This window comes from Acomys minous (genome assembly GCF_964271855.1).
Source record: "Acomys minous genome assembly, chromosome: 11".
Taxonomy (NCBI): domain Eukaryota; kingdom Metazoa; phylum Chordata; class Mammalia; order Rodentia; family Muridae; genus Acomys; species Acomys minous.
In genome coordinates, this window is record NC_140492.1 from 85,400,199 (window position 1) to 85,421,492 (window position 21,294).

At 39.9% G+C, this 21,294-nt stretch overlaps 1 protein-coding gene across 13 annotated transcripts in view; it reads left to right on the forward strand.

Annotated features, from left to right (window-relative positions):
• The window catches only part of MEF2C (myocyte enhancer factor 2C), a 163,685-nt gene that overhangs the window by 136,259 nt on the left and 6,132 nt on the right, over positions 1 to 21,294 (forward strand). For 8 of the 13 annotated variants that reach the window (XM_084802662.1, XM_084802663.1, XM_084802664.1 and 5 more), the window contains 4 exons: positions 12,804 to 12,976; positions 14,599 to 14,622; positions 15,518 to 15,647; positions 16,222 to 16,357. In XM_084802662.1, coding sequence (XP_084658788.1) covers positions 12,804 to 12,976; positions 14,599 to 14,622; positions 15,518 to 15,647; positions 16,222 to 16,357 — 463 coding nt within the window. The remainder of the gene's footprint in view (positions 1 to 12,803; positions 12,977 to 14,598; positions 14,623 to 15,517; positions 15,648 to 16,221; positions 16,358 to 21,294) is intronic. The other 5 variants (XM_084802667.1, XM_084802660.1, XM_084802658.1 and 2 more) reach the window with 1 other exon arrangement.

Below are 21,294 nucleotides of genomic sequence, written 5' to 3' on the forward strand. Positions count from 1 at the left end.
TAATTTAGAGCACATGACCCACAATCACTGCCAGGAAAATCAGTGTCCACTTTCCACGTATAAGGCCTGACAGGTTACAGCTAAAACAGAGCTCTGCCGCCCTTCTCCAGGGCCTGCCTTCCTGGGGAAGGCCGATCTAAAAATCTAAGCAAAGACTTAAGGGGAAATGCCACAAGCTAGCGTGGAAAGCCTGCCTTCACCTCCTGGACTCTGCCTGAACTCCTAAGGAGTTTGGTTTTGGGGAACAAGGGAAAAATCTCAGGTCACGGCTTCCTACAACAGCAGTCCTCAACCTTCCTCACACTGCGGCCCTTGCATACAGTGGCCCATGTTGTGGTGACCCCACCCAGCCATGAAATTAGTTTCGTTGCTATTTCTTAACTATAATCTCGCTGTTGTTATAAATCATAATGTACTTGTCTTAGGCAACCTCTGTGAAAGGATTTTTCTCCCAGTCTTCTAGATTCTTCAGGCAGGTGTCAGAGTCTTTCTTTAATCATTAGTTCTGCCTTCCCAAACAAACTCTGCTTGCTTCTGACAGCGTTTTCCTGTTGCGCAGGCTAGGCTAGAGTTCATACAGTCAAGTCAGTCCCACCTCTGGACTTGCTGATAGATGTGGCTAATGCACCACTCCACACACTGTTTTTAGCTACCTACATATCAGTCATGTTTAGTAAAGTGACGTGGAAATTTGTATCTCCATTCATATCCAGTAAATCTGATATAAGAGTGTGGCTGCTAATACAACTTTGATGTTCTTAGTTTTAAGTTTAACCAGTTAATATGCCCACCTAAATATCAGTTTCCCTTACAGTCTCAGTCTCCTTTTCTCATGAGTGCCTTTTTAGTTCCTGGGTCCACAGTCCCATCTTCCTGGATCTCCCTGACATATTTTGACATCGCCATAAGATTTCTTTATTTTTCCCTCCAGTGCTTCTGTTTAATCTGGTTGACAGAGGACAACTCAAACCTTCCATAACCTGCATCCCAGGGACTGCACGTAGGATAGCAGCAGGCACCTTTAGCCACTGAGCCATCTCACCAATCCATCACACTAAGATTTTTATTTGTAGCTAACGCAGTTAAAAAAAAATATATGAGCAAGAGCAACTTATGTTCCATATAAGTAGACAGCAGCTGCTGCGGGAGGGGCGTGGTTCAAAAGTCAGACTCTGGACCCAACTTCTTACCTCCTATGGGCTTTCTCATTTGAGTCTAAGAGGCCACCAAGAGCACAATTTTGTATTTTTAGATTTTTTTTTTTTGCCAGTAACTTAAATTTTGTAGTTAGACTTATATAATATATTTCAGTTGAACTTCAAGTCAATGAGTGTGCGATCCTGACATCTCCTGTTTGGAAGACATTAGTTATTATAAAGAAGGTAGAACTGGGCATATTCAATCCTGAACAAGAGTTTCCGTTTGCATACATAAGTGTCCATGGGTGCTAAGGATTCACAAGGTTTATTTATTATGGCACCATTTCAATTGTTTGAAGTGCTCAACTGTTTTCCAAAACACTATGTCCTCCCTTCACAGTTTCTTACCCTCATTATGCCAGAATGGATTCTGTTGTTTTGGGTTTTTTGTTTGTTTGGTTAGTTGGTTGGTTTTTGGGTTTTTTTGGTTTTTTGTTGTTGGTGGTGGTGGTTTTTTTTCTTTTTTTTTTTTTTTGAAGTAGGAGAAGGGGGAACATGATGGACTAACACAGTTATTACAGCAGTGGGAGCAAATCTGTCTATGGCTAATTTACATATTCAAACATGATACCGCTAATTTGCATAGCAAGCATGGAAAAACAAATTTTAGTTAGCACTAATATTAAGTCTAATGAAAACAAAGTCATAAAATGAAACTTTTGCCTTGGAGAATCACTTGCTTTGCGAAAATATGCATACATTGGAAGACATTGAAAATAATAAAATAATCTACAGAAAAACCCAATGTACAAGCTTCTTTAGAATCGGCATTCTTGCCTTTTTAAAGTGTGCGATTTTATTGTGTAAGACGGATGTAGGAATTGCACGCAATAGTCAGCACAAGGCTGCTAGCACAGTTCTCACCCTTGGATAAGTGCTTGTTAATAAACGTTGGCTTTTGTTAGTGTCATAATTATCCATATCCTTGATTTTCTAACCAAGAAAGAAGTGTGGTTTGATTCTGTTCCAGTACTATTCATTAAGTGTGCACTACACAGTACTAGCGCAGTGGTAGTCTTCCCAAGACGTCAGGCCTAGGCTGTATTCTTGAGGGTGTGAGAGAAGCTAGCTTATTAATAAATCTGAGGCAGCTTGTGAGTGCAGCAAGTGCCGCGCCACACATTTCACTTTGAACATTATGAAGTTCGGATGTGTTCAAAGCGCTTGTGTAAATGTTAAAACCGCAAGCCATTATTCCTTCTCCTCTGTCACGTTCTCCCTAATTTATACTGTCTCAATATTTTTGTTTAGAAAAATGACTGAAAGAATGAGCGATTGTGTCAATAATGAGGACGCCCCCTCATTTTTTATCAAAGAGACAGCCCCAAAAATCTCAAGAAGTGAACAATTAAGTGAGTCATAAATCTATCATTCACGGCTAAATGGAATTTTTTTTTTTAAAGATAGTGAGGTTTGATGCCACTTTTACAGTGCCATTAAAAACTATCCTTCAAGGAAGTCGGTACCCAAAGCATGAGGCTATTCTGAAATCCTACGTGCATGCAAAAATCAGATTGTCCTCCTCTTCGTTCCTTATGAATGAGGGCTTTTTCGGAGATGGGGGAAATGTACAAGGCATGCTTAATTTCAAACATCTGGCCTTTGTAGTGATGTAGAGGCCTGCGTTTGGATATGTATCAAAGCTCTCACATTTGCTGCCCGGGTGATTGCAGAAGCCTTCTTTTTTTTTTTTTTTCTTTGTTATTATATTTTATTATTTAAAATATATTTTCATTATATTCTTTTCCTTTCTTAAGTCCTTTCAGATACTCTATCTTTCCCTGTTCACCCAATTCTGTCTCAAAAAACAAGAAATTCACCCTATTCACCAGTTCCGTCTCAAAAAAACAAGAAAACAAGCACACAAAATACTAACAACTGAACTGTTACTTAGATGTGCTGGGAGTACAAAAATCAGTTTTCTCCAATAGAGTGACAGTACGTATTACAACCACTCCAGGACAGGCTTTGTGTTCGGGAGTAGTTAACCAATAGAGAACGGACTCCACGTTTGTTGTGTGCTATTATTTGCTTACAGTTTGGTTGGGCTTTTGTTTGTTGATTTGGTTTCGGGGGGCGGTGATTTTATTTTGTTTTATTGGTTTTAGAGGTTTGTTGTTGTATTGGGAGCAGAAGCCTTCTTTTTAGCTTCAGTTTCCTTGTTCATTAGAGGTTGGGTGACAAAGCAAGGTCCGCGTGATGATTAGGATAGTAAGAGCACAAGCCTGCCTTCCTATGGGCTCCCACTCCCTGGGGAAACCAGGCTGTATAAGCACAAGTTCCTTGTTACTGTTTCAGGACGTAGAGCTAACAGCACGTGCTGTGTGAAAGCCAGAATCTACTTGACTGATGAACCATAAATTTCACCCGAGGAATCTTGGAAAACAGAGTCCCACGCCAGGGCGATGGCTCAGTACATAATACATGAGAGGCTCAGCAGATCCCCAGAATCTATGTAAAGGCCAGGCTTACACGTGCGTGCCTATAACCCCAGTGTTGGGGTGACAGAAACACGAGGATCTCCCAGGCATTCCTGGCTAGGCATTCTAACATACCGGGGAAACAAACAACAGCTCCCCAAACATCAAAGTCAAGCAGGCCAATATGGCGCCCTTTGAGACTTTGCCACAGCTGCTGACTCAATAAAACTGAGACGGGGCTGGAGAGATGGCTCAGTGGTTAAGAATACTGCCTGCTCTTCTAAAGGACCCGGGTTCAATTCCCAGATCCCATATGGAAACTCACAACTGTCTATAACTCCAAGATCTGACACTCTCACACCAACGCACATAAATTAAAATTAAATAAAAATGTTCTTAAAAAGTAAAATAAAATAAAGCCGAGACAAGTGTCTCTCGATCATGCGCTGTCCAGAAGGTGGGTCGTCACAGTACAGTTTTCTAAAAAGCCACAAAGGGCGGGAGCAAGGCTTCGCTGGAGTTTCTTCACGGCCCGGGATTCCAGTGTTCTTAAGCTTTTGTTTAGAAGGCCCAGAAAGAGGAGACGTGGGATTCCGAGGCTAGAGTCTGTGACCAGGAGCTCTGAGTAGGACACGAGCCAGAGATCAGATTTTATCCATCTACAGCAGGCATACTGAAATTCATCATTTCTGGACTTCTGACCCAAAATGTCATGTGGTTGCCTTTTCTCTTGGAGCCATTCATAGAAATGAACTCTTTTTTAAAAAAATAATGATAATAATAAAGGCCTTTATTTTGATTTACAACAGCTGAAAAAGACATTTTTTTTTCCAAATTCTTAATGGTGTTCAGACATTCAGTGCAGAGTAATATAAGACTGCAATCTAAAGAGTCAAATCCCCTCAAAGAAATTGTTCTAGAATGTCTTTTCAGTAAAGTATGGGGAGTAGTCTTTGCAAGTTGACTATATATGGTTTGAGAAAACACTTTTAAAAAATATATGCAGATTGGGGACATAAAATAACACCTTTTTGCTTAAAAGCTAACTTGCAGTCTTAAAACTTTTTAAAAGTCAAATGTAAAATTAGTTGATGGTGGTGACAGTGTTTACATAAATATGGCAGCTCCTATTTAACTAGGCAATGCATGGAAAGTATTTTCAAAATGGCTCTAATAAAAGTGAATATTAAGGAGCTATAGGCATAACTCAGTGGAAGAGCATGTGCGGAGCATATGTAAGGTCTTGGGTTCAATCACCAGCATAAAACAAATTAAAATTACAAGAAGTCTTAGCGGGTAAAACACTTAGCCGAGGAAAAAAGCAACAAATCAATACATGAAACGTTTGGCTGTGTGTCATCTTAGTGCTTTCCTGTGGCACTTTGCCCCAAACTCGCCCAAATCAGATGCTGCTAACAAATCCCCGCCAAGGAGATTCTGATCCACCATTAAGTTAGAAATCGTCAACAGAACAGAAAAGTGTGTAGTATCTTGTGGTACCTCTTATTAGTTGTTTTGAAAAACAAATGGCTCTAACAGAAGCTGGTCATTTTGACTGACAGAAATTAGGTAAACATCTTTACTCTTGATTAAAATTTTACAGAATGTCTTTGTATAGTCTGTCTAGTCATCTACCCAACACAGTACACTACAGTAGCTGCACCAGTGCATCCTGCATCTAAACCCACCATAACCTGTCCATTGTAAGTACTCTCCAGGACATCAGAAATATAGCTTGCCACATCACTATTCTGTACCTTTCTATATAAATTATCTCCCAGTCCAGTCTTACTGTCCTTTTTTTTTTTTTTTTTTTTTTTTTTTTTGCTTTGGCTTTTTTTTTTTTAATTAATTTATTCTTGTTACATCTCAATGGTTATCCCATCCCTTGTATCCTCCCATTCTTCCCTCCCTCCCTGCTTTGCCTTTTTTTAAAGGTTCCAAACATGCTTCTTCCTACTTTATTTTTTTTCTTCTTCTTCTTCTTCTAACTTTATTTTTTTTCCCTCCCGCAGTTTATATACCCCAGGAAAATCTTTCAAGCAGTGCAAAAATTACAATGTGGTCACATTCTATTTTTTGCTTATTTTGACTTGCTTGATTTTATTTTGAGATGCTAATGACTGAACCCAGGGCCTCTCCAATCCCAGCCAAGAGCTCTGTTCCTAGGATACACTCCACAGCATCGTTCTTAATATCTTCAACACCCCAGTAATATGACCTTCAAACTTCCACTTCTCAGCCAGGTGGGGGCGCACGCTTTTGAACCTGGCCCTCGGGAAGCAGAGGCAAGTGGATCTCTGTGTGTTCAAGGCCAGCCTGGTCGACAAAGCAAGTCCTGGACCACCAAGGCTACACTGAGAAAAACCCTGTCTCAAAACAAAACGAACCAAAACAAACAAACAAAGTGTCCACATCTTTAGGGGAAGCTGTGAGTCCCCTGTCCTCAGTTTCACAATTCTCTTCCTTTGTAATCTCTGACTTTAGAATGAGACAATCTGTGAAGGCCTCTAGAATGTAGAGGTTGGTCTTTGGGGAGCAATGCTGCGTCGTCAGGGCAGGGACACACTGCTTGAGCTCACATTAGAACTTCACAAGTGGATGGCTCTTTGATGTATAGCAAGATACTAGGCCTCCCTGTGCTTTGCTTTGCTTTGCTTTTTTTTTTTCTTTCATTATGCAAAAAAAAAAAAAAGAGATACTTTTAACATCTCACAGGGTTATTCTTGTGAGGATTAAAGGTCTTTTCTGTGCATGTTTGATACCAGCTACGTGGTAACTATGAGGTACCTGGTACTGACGGGACGGGAGGAGATAAAGTGCCTGCTTGTGATGTTTTCTGCTGTTGCTGTTGTATGGTCAGTTGATGAAGTCTGCCCCTGACTCTCATGACTCTTCAGCTTGCTTTTCTTGCTTTTATCCTGAGAAGTCAAAAGCTGTACCCAGTTGAAGGAACTTTGATAGAAGCGCCATTAGATCTGAAGTTCATCTGCTTTAGCTGCCTTCAGGCTGATCTTCTGGCTGCCAGGAAAGGAGCCATCTCTGCTGCCCCATCAAGACCTCCTGTTGAGTGTGTGTTCTGCGTGGCGCGTGCACCTCTAACTAGGCCCCCTCGAGAGCAGCCCAACTCCTTTTAAGTATTTGTTTGCTATCACACCAAGTCAACGGTGCTACCCACTCAGACACGCTCCCTGGCTGCTCATTTCCTATAGGGTAAACTTGGGTAAGAGTTTAGCCTCTGAAAAGTCTCTCTCTTAACCTTCTAACAAAACCCTATTCCCGCTTAGCCGGCACTGCCGACCATTTTCTTAACTTCCACATAAGTAAAATTTTGAGAGTTTCAGTAGGAGAACCTGTGACGATAAACACTTGCCACATGAAAGATCAGTGTCCTTCTAAAGTTTTTGTCTTATTAGGGGGAAAGCACCCACCTTATTTGATCCAGCACAAGGAGCACATTAATATGTGGTGCAAAAGGACTGATAAGTATGAGAAACTAAAAACAGGTTCAATCAACTCCTATAAACAAATTTAGTAGATGAACAGTTACATTGTTTCTGGGCTTCCATAGTTGATTGTTTCTTTCTTTCTTTCTTACTTTCTTTCTTTCTTTCTTTTCTTTTCTTTTTCTTCCTTTTCATGTTTGTTTTTATTTATTTATTTTTATTTATTTATTTATTTATTTTTTACATATATATTTATATTATTCCACATATATACAATAAAGTGCCTATAACAAGAAGAACCATGACACAATCAGGAATTATATAAATGTTACATTCTTAGTGTTTTGGCTATTTGTATTTGACAGCCTTGAAGAAAACATCTTTCCTCTCTTGGTGCATCTAAAATTCTGAATATAAATCAATCTCCATCACATCTTATCATTATCAACTTAAAACAACTATCTAGACCTAAAACCGTTAGCCACCAAAATGTAACAATGATTCAAATATAAAAGTTTTGCAAGTAGCATAAAGAGGAGAGGCCCTCAGTGTTAAAATTTAACAAGTCACTCATTACATTTTCAGTTGACACCTCCTGTTCCCTAGTAACTCATCTCTTAGTGTCATTTCTGAGTAATTTCTAATTCTCTAGATTACTCTGTCTGTTTCTCCAGTGTATGAAACATTATATGAATGAACTGCCATGTAGTATTGCTGACCCTAATCACACCAGAAATTCAGAGAAGAATCGATTCAACATAGACCGAAGTTATCTGAAAGGCATCATGAAAGAGTTGCCACTAAAGCTGATCCTTACAAGACAAATTTGAATTAAAAAGGAGAGTGAGCACTGCCAGTCGTAGAGCTAGCAGAGCAAAAATTCAGACATTTTCAGAGGAAGTGAGCCTGGCTGTGGCCATGGGAAATTAGGTTAGACAGCAAGTCAAGTACAGAAAGTCCTAAGAGACAGGCAGCGCTCTGACCCAACTGTATGAAACAGTATATGAAAAAGAAGCAGAGAATAGAGCAGAAGGGGCACTTTAGAACGATGCTCCCAGGTGTGTTGGCCAGCCTCACACATGGACACAAAAGTTTGCATACAGCTCAGCCCTTCTTGGAGCTCAAGGTAGGGACGTGAAGAGGAATCCTTCAGCTAGGGAATAGAAGAACGGATGGAGGATTTTGAATGACTTAATCAAATGAGGATTGAAGCCTATATAAAAATGATGGCAATAAAAAATTCAAACAGGCATTTTTTAAAAAGGAGAATTGGACAAGATTTGGTATCTTGTGGGATACAGACATGAAGAAATGTGGGGTAAGACCACCTGTGCATGAGCTGGACTCAGGCCTAAAGGTTAGTTTCAGCTTTGTGCTTATTAGCATTATGTGTTTTTATTTATATTTGAAAGTCACACACATACACACACACACACACACACACACACACACACACACACACACACACACACACACCTCACAATGCCTAAATGTCCAAATAGAAGCAAGCTGTAGAACTCTGGGGTCAGACGGCGCTCAGGTGGAGCTCCGTGCAACAAGACCAAGTGCCTGCCTCAGAGCGTCTTCAGCCAGGAGGGTGTTTTCTGGATTTACAACTTCCTAAAATAGGAGTGAGTAGAAGCAAATGAAGCAGAAAAGTGTTTTTAAGTTAACTGTGTGTGGGGGGGGGGGAAATAGCACCACACTTCAAGTCTTGACTAGTTACACTCATGTTGATGGTTTTACATAGTACACGTATTTTACACACTTGTGGAAGGAGAGGTGGAATCTGTTATCCTTTGTGCAAGTTATATCATGAAAACTTAAATTGTTTTATATGAGACAATATTTTTTTAATCAAATGACACTATTAAAAAAAAGGTTCATTGGACTCTTAAGTTGGTCTGTACCTCATTTTCCTAGAATCTATAATCAGGAAACCCATTTGCCATACTTTATAATTTCTGTCCTTTTAAGTGGCCAGAAGCATGTGACATCTGCATACGGTCACATCTAAATTGATAATTGTCCGAGTGGAGTATAATTTTAAACCATAGTTATCAAGAAAGCCGAATCTGTATATTAGAAGGCCGTTGAGAGGTGGTGTTTCCCCACCTCCTGGGCCCCTGAATTTAGATGTGGCCGTGCTCTCTGCTGAACTGATCTTAAGGTGGGACAGCAGCCTCCACACAGGCCAAAGCATTCTGAGTGAGGAGGAGGCTGTGGCTTCCCAGGCAACTTAAATGCAGGCTCTTCATAGCAGCAAGCCACACGCATGTATTCATCATTGATTTCCAAATGATAGGTTTCAATATCACTGGTCTAGGGTCCACAGTCTCACATTCCTGAATCTATATTATGCCAGAAGAATAACAATTTGGTGGCTGGAAACAGAAATGGTTATTATACGGTTCCAAAAACGCTAGCTGGCACAATATGCTAAAAATAGCAGAAATTCACTCATAAAAAAAATAGAATTTATTTGTTCATAAAAATAACTTTATGTTCTAAAAATACAAGTGTAAAAAGTGTCATCGCAGCCGAGCATATTTTATACTTGGTGCGTAAACACCTTAAAACCATGTAACTAATCTTCTAAAATGGGGTAATTTCCAAATAACAGCAAATATTTCAAGAGAGGCATAGAATGTCTTTTTAATTCAGCATTATTATTATTATTTTTTTTTACTTCTGAGCTATTCACTGAGTGAAAAACCATGTATGTTTCTTCTGTCCCTCCCTTCTGCTGCCCTAAATCGCTGTTTTAAAATGTGGGCAGAAAGACCTAGGCTTTTTTGGGAATGTCTCCGAGTTTACCATAGAAAATGTTTTCGAAGCGACTTTTTTTGCACAGCCTTTCCATTTTCTCACCCCGGGCCTCGTGTGCGTCCTATCTCAGGACAGCACATTTCACGAGCTGGTTTTACTTCCTTTTAGCAGAATTAGTCCTCCATGCAAACCAGCATCGGCCTCTGCCCAGGCAGCCCTTTAGTTTCCGCCCCTCTCTTTATGCTTCGCTGCACTGCTTAACTGACACTTCGTCTTCTTCTTCTTTTGAAATTACTCGGCTAATTTTCCATTTGATTGTTTATTTAAACCAGATCTCACACAGGCCTAACATGTACATGACACATGTAACTTGCTGTGTCTGTCTGAACTGCAGCAGGCAGGAACGCATGCTGCAAATGTTTCTTGGTTTTCTTTCCTTTTAGGAGACTCTAGAATTCAATCCAAGGCCCTAAGAAGAGCCATGACCCAGGGGAAACACATTAAATGCAGAACTCCTCTGAGTAGTCTAACTTATCCACCATTTTCCTTAGGGAATATAATTTGTTTATACTTCTCCTGGTGAGAAAAAGTAAATGTATTGCTTCATATACGAACTTTTACCACTGTCCAAACGCACTGTAACAGACAATTTGGGTTTTGACAAATATTTAACTAGCTATAATTTAGCAACTTTTTTTGATGTTTTATTATACAAGACTAATTTATATTCAAAATCAGTGCAAATTTATTTAAAAAAAAACTACTTTGTGGTGGATGCATGTTTGGGGGGTGTTTCATTTGTTTTATTTTCATTTTTCCCCAAGAAACAATGTTAGTTTTTATTCATAATCCAGTTGTAAGATTTATCCTTGCAGTTTTTATATACTCAGCCTATTTATTTACCCATAAAACAAGACAGGTAAATGAACTGGCTAGGAAGAACAAGTGTGCTTTGAGCCATATGCCCCCAAATGTATTTTAATCCAAAAAGTACAGGTAGAGGAACAGTTGAGGGAGAAAGGAATTAACATGGGGTTGAGGAGACAGGAGAGGATGAATGTGTCAAAGTATATTGTATACATGTGTGAGCGTGTCAGAATTAAATTGTTACTTTGTACAATTAGTAGTCACTTGGCAAAAGGTTCCTATAAGTATGTCCTTGGAGTAGTCCTGTGCTTTCCCTTCCTCTCATCTCTATGGGAAGCCATTGCAATAGGCTCAAGAATGACCCACACAGCTAGGCTCTCCCAGACTCATGCTCTCTCGTGCCTAGAGAAGTCTGAGGACACAGGGGCAAGTTCTATCTCTCTTCTGAGACCCCGGCTGTTCGCCATTTCTACCGTATTGTCAAAGAATTTCAGGTCTCCACAGACCAACTTTCATACTTCGGCAAAGAGCACTCTCTTTTCATTGGCTCCTTTGTAAATGGATTCCTTCCGGTTTTCCTAAGGATGCTGGGTAAAATCCATCCTCAGCCTTCCTCAAGTCACCCAAGTCAACTACATCCTCTTGTTGAAATGCAAATTAGTTCCTGGCTATTTATGAACTGAACCCTCATTAGGAAATCTCTTTTCCCACAGAAATTGAATGATGTATAACCTATAGTATCCTACAGGCATCTGGCCCTTGTTTGTTTGTTCCACAAGCGTGCACTGCTGGACCTGGAGAGATGGCTCAGAGGTTAAGAGCACTGTCTGGTCTTCCAGAGGTCCTGAGTTCAATTCCCAGCAACCACATGGTGACTCACAACCATCTATACTGGGATTTGATACCCTCTTCTGCCATGCAGGTGTACATGAAGGCAGTTCACTGTATACATAAAATAAATAAATAAATCTTTTAAAATAGCAACAACAACAAAAATAAGTATAGATTGCTGTAGTACAAAGAAATTCCAGAGCCTTCCAAGGCTGTAGCCCTCCTCACTGAGCAGTGCATGGTCTCATCCGTCTAGTTGTGTTTTGTAACTGTCTCCTTTAGTGATTCTATGGAAACAACTGGCTAGTTGTCTAGGGAGCATAGTATAGCAATAGGGTTCAGGAAACCAGCGGATAGCCTTTCTGAGTCAGCTCTTACTGCACTTCGGGTTGCCTTTCCTACCAACTCCTTAAGCTATTTCTACCAGGGGTAGCGTGTTTTAAGCATGGAAAACGGTGGCTTTCAAATGCCCACTTTGTTAGTGGAAGGCAAAATATCAGATCCTAAAAGAGCCTTAAGTCTTCACAATTAGTGACGTCCCCTGTGTCTGAATGAGTCAGCATTTCACTGGGGGGGGGAGTGGAAGGGGGGAGGGGGGCGGGGAATCACAGCTTCAGCGCCTAAGGACTGTCACTTTTAAGATTTTCGTGAGCAGGAAATCTTGCAAGGCTCCAGGCTGTGTGATGTACTTGGTGAGGAGGGTAAACTAGATGCAAGAAAGGCCGAGGAGAGACAGCAGTTTACCCAGAGCAGGCTGAGCAGTGAGATGTCGCTCAGCTCTCCCTCCTCCCGCTTACCCTAGAAATTACAGCCTTGCTGCCTTGCCCCTTCGCCATCTAAGGACACACAGACACACAGAATAAAGCCCAAACCAACAAACTGAAAGAGTGAGTCACTCCAGCCCGACCGCCACCAAACTAGTCAATTAAAGTGCGGGACCAGTTCTGCCCTTTTCTTAGATCCTGAACTGGCTGTCTGACTTTCTTCCGGGGGTGGTGGGGGGAGTACTAATTAAAAAAAAAAAGTATGTGATGGGCAGATTTCTGATCAAGCTAACAAAGATCCACTCTCTTATGAAAAAGGTTTGTAATAGTCTTTCAGAGGTATATGAAACAATTGACAGAGAGGACAGTCAGTCAGCCCTCATGTGTTTGTATGTACGTACGGCTCACGGTGAGGCGTTCCCCTTTCTCTCACACAGGCTGTACTTGTAAAACACGCTTGAGTCTAGATCCAGCCCCTGAGTTCTGCCACTGTTCTGTCTTTAACAGGAAATGGATATGGCAACCCCCGAAACTCACCAGGTCTGCTGGTCTCACCTGGTAACTTGAACAAGAATATACAAGCCAAATCTCCTCCCCCTATGAATCTAGGGATGAATAATCGTAAGCCAGATCTCCGAGTTCTGATTCCGCCCGGCAGCAAGAGCACGATGCCATCCGTGGTAATGCCCAGCCCCTTTCTTACTACATGTTAACAATATCCTATCTGTGTTTACTGTTTGCCTAGATAAGAAATTCTTGTGTCATCCCAGAAAATTAACACTATTGACTAATCCTATTAATCCTATTATTGGGGGCTGTAGTAGCTGATTTTAAATTTTCCTTTTCTAGATGTGAAAAAGAATCTAATAAACTCTTCTTCAGGCTTGTTTCTCTAGAATAAGAAATATCATTTCTTCCTAAGGCTCACAGTTTGTAGTTAGAACATGAACAAATCATATTCCATAAGAAGAGCAATTATGAGGCATTTCATAGAAGAATTTTTACATTACTGAGCTATTTGCATTCTCAGGTGCCGACAGTGAAAAGTACTTTCCCTAAGTGAAATTTCTTATATTAATTGGAAATCCCTTTCTTAGGTATCACTTCTTTAATATCTAATATCTAATATATCATATGTCCTTGTACGTTGTCTCAGTTCGTCTATGCCTATTGCATTTTATGAAAATTACTAATTCTCAAAAATTTGAGAATCAATGTTACATTTTACATCAAAAAATATGGTGGCATACTCTTAAGGCGAAGTATAGAAATGTAACATGTAAATGTAAGCGAATGCACATTCTCATGCTGGATCGGTTTTTTGCTCATGAGACTCAGGCCTATAATAGAAAGAATTTTATGGTATCAACTCAAGAAAAATAGGTTGGTAAGTAGATAATAAATAGATAAGTAGATAGATAAATGATAGACAGATAGATAGATAGATAGATAGATAGAGGAATGGGATGACACAAGGGATGGGATAACAATTGAGATATAATCTAAATAAGTTAATTAAATAAAAAAATTAAAAGATAGATAGATGATAGATAATAGAAAATGATACATAGATAGATAGATGATAGATGGCTAAGTGTTCTCCAAATCAGCAATACTTAACAGTCAGAACATTTACAACAAAAAAATTTAAATTATACTACAAACACTTCTTTCTGATTTTTAGAATTCTCTCCTCTGAGCCATGCTTAGGAGTAAAATAGGCATATAAACTTATTGGGCTATTATATAACTATTTTGAGTATCTAGTCAAAATCAAACAATATGTGATATTCCCTTTGGAAAAGACTTGGTCTAGTAAATAACCCCACCACCACCACCACCACAGTGATGCAGTCAGTGTGGACCAGGCATGGCAAGCAATGTCTCTCAGCAAATTCATGCCACATCCCTTAAAACTGGCACATTCCCTTGGAATCTGCCAGTGACAGATCAGCTCCCTCTCTGGCTGTCAGCTGTGACTCCTGTTCCCAATAACAAGTAGGGCTTAAAGTACAACCCTATTATTCTTTGATCAAAATATGATAGTAGATCAATGAACACGAAGACACTGACCTGTACTAAAAACCAGACAGATTGCCCTCACGTTTGAGACAAACACCTCACTAAGGGAGACAAAGAATGCCTTTGTTAAGGAGTTGTCTTTGGCATCTGGTTTGTAAAGCTGTTGAAAGTGTTGTGTCTGTCAGAAGATGCTTCTCCTTTTGCTGAAGAGATTTTCACAGTTATAAATATTTACAGACATTAATTAATAAGCTCCTTCCCTCCTTCCCCATGCTCTCAGTCTGAGGATGTGGACCTGCTGTTGGTAAGTGGTAAGGATATTTCCCTTGGAGGGCGTGTTCCGGAAGACAACGAAACTTACTTTAGTGAGAGGTGTTAGCTGTGATCAGATTTTAAAACTGATCTTACTGGATGAGGGTATTGATTATGCTTAAACACCATTAATTTCTAGGATCACTGACAGGTGAAAAAGAATATCTGTTTTTTTTTTTTTGTAGGCCTTTTTTTTCTCTGTTGCCATCTTTTATCTGGAGGTCATACTTTAAATATTAAGACTGAACTTACTTGAAAATCCAAATACAAAAATACTCCTTTAGTTATTAAACATTAAAATATGCATTCTCCAAGATTTAAAACACTCTTATTTTAAGCATATGCGTCTTTTACCTCCTTGCTGTAAGGAGTTAAATACTGGCTTTAGCTACTTGCCACCTTTTTGCAATGAAGTTTAGAAGCAGAAGAAAGTGGTCAGAGCACCACCTGCTGGTCAGAGTGTAGCATGACCCCTATATCTGTCAGTTCTGCGGTACATAGAACTCACTGATCATAAAACACACCGGGGCTGATTTTAATTTTTTTTTAATTTGCATTTGAATAAAAACTGAAACAATAGCAGTACAGTATACATATTTCATCAGTTCTCAACATAGTCTGTTTTTACCCATAATAAAGCTATGGTACTTGTTACTAGTTCAGTTGCCTAGGAGATACTGATGTAATGGGTTACTATGGCAACAGCTGGTCTCTTGAAGGATTGTAAATGATAGGGTTGGCAGAGTTCATAGAGACACATGTTAAATGATTAATTTCATGAGCTTTGTACCAACTTATTTCTTTATGTGAAAAACTAATAGTGAGACCTAATATTTTTAACTTTTAAAAATCTGTCATCAATAATGTCTTTTTATTTACTTTAAAAGAATCAAAGGATAAATAACTCCCAATCGGCTCAGTCATTGGCTACCCCAGTGGTTTCCGTAGCAACTCCTACTTTACCAGGACAAGGAATGGGAGGATATCCATCAGCCATTTCAACAACATATGGTACTGGTGAGTAGCTTTGCTATGTGCAAATATTACAGTAAACACTTCTTTAAAAAGCATATTTTCAGAGTTCTTTTCTTTACCCTGTAGGGAGTTTTTGTGGTGCCTGTGTCCAGAATGCACTGTACCAATACCTGTATTTTATTTTATTATCTACAATGCTCTTTTTTAAGTGTGCATTAGCTTTATTTACCCGAACTGAATTCAAGTTTTCAAAGCAATTGAGCTACTATTTCTTTAGTGTAATAGAATGCTCATTTTCTTGAGATTTTTAAATTTAAGAAAATATTTACAGACCACAAGACTAGTACATACTTTACACTTTTAAACAAAGTTAGGGTAATAAGCTGTTACTGCAAGAGCCATTCCTTTGAATCTTTTGTGGCATCCTTACTTGGATGAATACTATTTTTCTTTTTAAATTAACAGTCTCCCCAGTGTTTTATTCCCCTCTTTCCTCCAACCAAAAACTGTGACCCAAGTATGTTTTAGAAGTTGAAAATGCTTCATTTTTGCTTAGCATTTGACAGTTTCCAAATTAAGAGTTTCACCTTGCTGCCTTCTTCACTTCTTTATCTAGAGTACTCGCTGAGTAGTGCAGATCTGTCATCACTGTCTGGCTTCAACACGGCCAGTGCGCTTCATCTCGGCTCGGTAACTGGCTGGCAACAGCAGCACCTACACAACATGCCACCATCTGCCCTCAGTCAGTTGGGGTAAGCAATATTTATATGTCTTTATATCATAACCAGAGACTGCATTTTTAAATGATGGAGGCCCATCTTTGACGATGTGCTGTCATATCCATTAAAGGGCATAAAAGATGATGTCCCTGAAAGCTGCTTTCAGACCACACGTTTCAAGTGGCTCAAATGGTCCTTCCCATGTTTCCTAAGCAAGGGGGGAAGCATTAATAGTTAGGTACAATCTATCAGGCTTTCCTTAATGCTCAAGACCCCGTTTCCCTCCACTTCTGTCAGGGATGGAGGTTTCAGTTAGATCTCTGACATTTTATGGATATTTTGAAGGTGTTTGTAGTTATCATTCTTTACGCTTTGGGGCTGAGGTTCTCAACACCAATGACATAATTTCCTCGAATATTAACCTAATGTTCATAGAATCAACTATTGAACTTCTATATAGGCTTTGAATATGTATAATATATTCATAGAATAGTTATCTAGTTATAGCCATTGTGTTAAAAACTTGTTGGTTTTTTTTTTTTTTGTCAAAGTATGTATCTTTCTGCCCCCTTGTGGTAGCTTTGAGATACATCGTTGTCACATAAATGACTTCTGTCATTTATCTATGGAAAAGTTCAAACTCTCAGGTGCCCTGAATCCACAATTGACATTTCTTCTTATAAGAGTTAAGTCAGCCGGGCGTGGTGGCGCACGCCTTTAATCCCAGCACTCGGGAGGCAGAGGCAGGTGGATCACTGTGAGTTTGAGGCCAGCCTGGTCTACAAAGCGAGTCCAGGACAGCCTAGGCTACACAGAGAGACCCTGTCTTGAAAAACAAAAACAAAACAAAACAAAAAAAAAGAGTTAAGTCAAACATCTCACTTTAATTTGAACTAATAATTCCAGAACTCAGGTAGTCTTCAAAAGAAAATAGGACATAACTGTTTAAACGTGAATTTTCATATTTTAGAAACGCCCTGCATACCCACCCCACTTTCGGTTTTCTACTGAGCCGTTTTAGTTACCAATTAGTAATGTTAGTTGCCTACTCCTGTACGTGTGTGCCTAGGGAAGTCTACTGATTCAAATAAAGGTCACTACCTAGTACTGTAATGTCACTGTTCCTGCTTTCCTGTTCTTCTCTCCCTCTCCAATTCAGCTTCATTGGGTGTCACTGTAGCATAGACCGGGGTTCTGAACTGCCAATCAACAGCCAGGACTTGCTATGGCCATTCCACTCACTAATCCCTGTTAGGGAAAAATCTAGCCTTCCATGTGCACAACAAAACAAATTACCATGGCGTTATGGTTGTGCTTTCTTGAAAGAGTGTTGACGCGAAAGACGTATGAAAAGGATTTGTTTGGGGTTTTTTTTTTCCCCCACAATGAGATCCTGTATAAGACATTTAAATTTTCCCCTCCAGTGCTAATTATGCAAGTAGGTTCTGGTTGCCACAACTTATTCTGGAAATTGTCACAAAGCACATAATATCATCCAGACAATTTTAGATATGTATGCACACCACTATACTGAACTTCTTCCTGTCAGTAATAAGAGGAATTGTTCACTTCTAGTTTTTCATAAAATTTGTCTATCACAGCACTAAATTCCATCCCTCACTGCAAGATATTATCCATGTCACAAAGCCCTAAAGCCAGCCAGATGGCTTTCTGGCTAAAGGTGCTCGTCACCGAACCTCGCTAACAACCTTGACAACTACCTGACTTTGATTGCTGGTACCCACATGGTGGAAGAAGAGAACCATCAACTGTAGGCGTCCATGCACTGGCACTCATACCCAGAATAAATCAGCACACAATGAACATTTAAGTCGTGTCATGGCATTTGAGTACCACTCTTCTTTTGCTTTTTTAATTATGAGGTTACACATATACTTGTTATGTTGGCCATGCTCACCATCTGAAACATAATTCTCTCCTATCCTTCAGTGAACAGGGAGTGAGTGGTACCCACTCCTCCCCCCCCCCTCCCGGAGTAAAGGAAAACTGAGTTAAAGGGGCCAAGGATTCCATCTCCCCCACCCCCATCATTTTCTTTCAAAACCAAAGGAAAAATGTGCACAGTTTGAATTTTGTCAGAGATGCAGTTGTACCTCACCACTTCCCTCACACCTCAGCCTGACGCCATGGCCCCGTCTGTACGCTTTACAGGCAGCACCACGGGCCCCTCCTTCTCTCTCACCGTACACTTTCCTCCTTCTCTCTCACACGGGCTTTTTGTGAGGCGTCTTCAGATGAGCTGGCTCCTCTTCTTACCAACTGTTTTGTAGAAAACCCCAGGTTATAATGTTTCTGTAAAGGAAAGTATAGAAACAGAGAATAAATGAAGGAAAGGGATCGGTATGTTTTCCAAGTCGAACAGTCTCACGGACTTGAGCCTCGGGCCTATTCCTTGGGTACTTACTGTATTTTAAGCCAAGAATGGGAAAGAGTTTAACTCCACTGAAGTCAATGCTCCTAGAAGCCTAAAATGGCTATTTTAATTCTCTCTCAAATTTACAAAAGTATAATAGAACTCTTCCTATTTGTCTGTGAAAAAAAAAATGTTCATTTTGTCCTTTACAGCATTGTCAACAAAGCTAGGCTTTATAAGCTACGTCACATTTACTTTATATAACGAGGTAGGCGAGAAACATACATTAATTTTATATAGGAAGAGACATGCCTGGCAGAGAACTTACAGTTTTAGAGAAACAAACCTTGACTTTCAGGTGCTTGTTTGATTACTGTCTAAAGAAGGCCAGCCTACTTTCTGGACAATATTTCCCAGAAAGGGGACGATATTTTCTTTGTATGATGATGAGACTCAGTAGATATGGAGGTGGCGGCTAGGCTCAAGGATTGGTTGTGGTTTCATCCTAGTCTATTCTATAGAGTAAGTACCAGGCCATCGAGGGCTACATAGTGAAACCTAGCCTTAAAAAAGTGAGGCTCGGGGGTCTGGCAAGCGGATGGCTCAGCAGCTCGAAATGTTTATTGGTCTTGCAGAAGACCCAGACACCCATGTCAGGTGGTTCACAACTATCCATAGCTCTAGTTTTCTGAGAATCCAACACCCTCTTCTGGCCTCCCCCAGGCAGCGTTACACATGTGCAGAAACACACAGAGACAGGCACACACATAATTAAAAGTAAAATGAATCTTAAAAAAAAAAAAAAAAAAAAAAAGATTAGGCTCCACTGAGCGGGAGGTGCACACCCACGTAAGGAGGCTGAGACAGGAGGATTACAAGTGTGAGGCCAGCCTGGAATACATGGTGAGACTGTCTCACAGAGGCAGGAAATGGTGACAATAGCAGGAAAACCTAATTTTCTTGGGGTGACAGAGTGAGAGGACTTAAATAAAACAATCCGTATTTTATTTTTGAGCAACTTACAGGAAGGGTAGTTTTCTCAGCTCAGAATCCTGTGTAGTAGTGCCAAGCATGGTGGCGCACGCCTTTAATCCCAGCACTTGGGTAGCAGAGGCAGGCAGATCACTGTGAGTTCAAGGCCAGCCTGGTCTACTAAGCCAAAGCCAGTCTAAGAGAGCCAAGACTACACAGAGAAACCCTGTCTCGAAAAACAAAACAAAACAAAATCCTGTGTAGAAGATCAGAAGTAGGACAAAGGACCCACATACCTGACCCCTGACTGCTGACCCCTGACCCCTGACCCCTGACCCTTCCCACCTCTCCCTTAGTCACCCACTCAGGCCTACATTCTCACGATTACCTCTGGCTATATTTTGTTCCCAAGGACAAACTAACAGATACAGCTAAATGGTTGTTAACCTGCTTTTTCTTGTCAAGAAACTACTACTTCGCTAGCAGAGATTAGTCTGTCTGTGTTGCATTCTTTAGGACAGAAAAACAAAGTGGAGACTAAGAATCCATTTATATTTCTGTGCTGTAGATTTGGTTCTGACAGCTACATGCCTCAGATAAGCTTGTGTCCATGTGTACTGTCCAATGAACTTCTACAACCAGATAAGCTGTTCCTCTCATAGAAAAGAATCATCAACAATTGCTCCATCTTTTGTGGGGAACAAGACGCAGCTAAATTTCTGCATGACCATTGATACTGGTAACCGAAACAAATAAAAAGATAATCCAGCCTTTTGATGACATTAAAGACACACCATTTTGTTCCAACTACTTTTAATTTACTTTTTGCAAACAAGTTACCTATGTGACCCAACTCAGCAAGTTTTTAGAAATTTCCCATTCCCTTGTATTTATTTAGAGATGGGCAAGTTAAAGTGTCAAAGAGTGAAGAAAAGTGTTTATTGATATGCAGTGTCATTTCCAGGCTCCTAATTGACATGCATTATTAGGGACTTGTATGATCCACAGCAGAAGCATTTAATTAAATGTTAGTGGAATCGGTTTTCTTACCCAGAGCCAGGAAAACTCTTTCTTCCAGAAATCAAAAGAGGATTTCTTCAAACATCAAAATGAATCATTAAGTAACTTGAAACCAGTGTAAAATAGTGCACCACTATGGTGTGGCCTTTTTGAAATACAGGTGGTCTTCTGTCTATGATCTTACTACACTCTTCATTTAAAGAGGGTTTAATTAAAAGTCTTTGAAAATTAGAGAACTAATATAGACTAAAACAATAAGCTTCAAAAATAAATAGTTCCATGTATAAACAAAGACTGAAAAACCATATGCACTGGGACTCAAATTGTCAAAAAAAAAAAAAAAAAAAAAAAAAAAAAAAAAAAAAGGACTCATTAACCCAGCAAAGAATTCTCCTTTATATGGTCCTCCGTGCTAGCTCATCTATTAATAAGAAGCAGCGGAAAGTAATTCCTTGCCAGTAGGTGGTGCTTTTGTATAAAACATTACTCAAAGATACACTCGTTTCTAACTAATTGTCTATCTCTGTACATCTTAATCCTGTGTCACATCTCCCAGAAGGCTAGGCCCAACTTATCCCACTATTTTCTCTCAAATACACTTGCA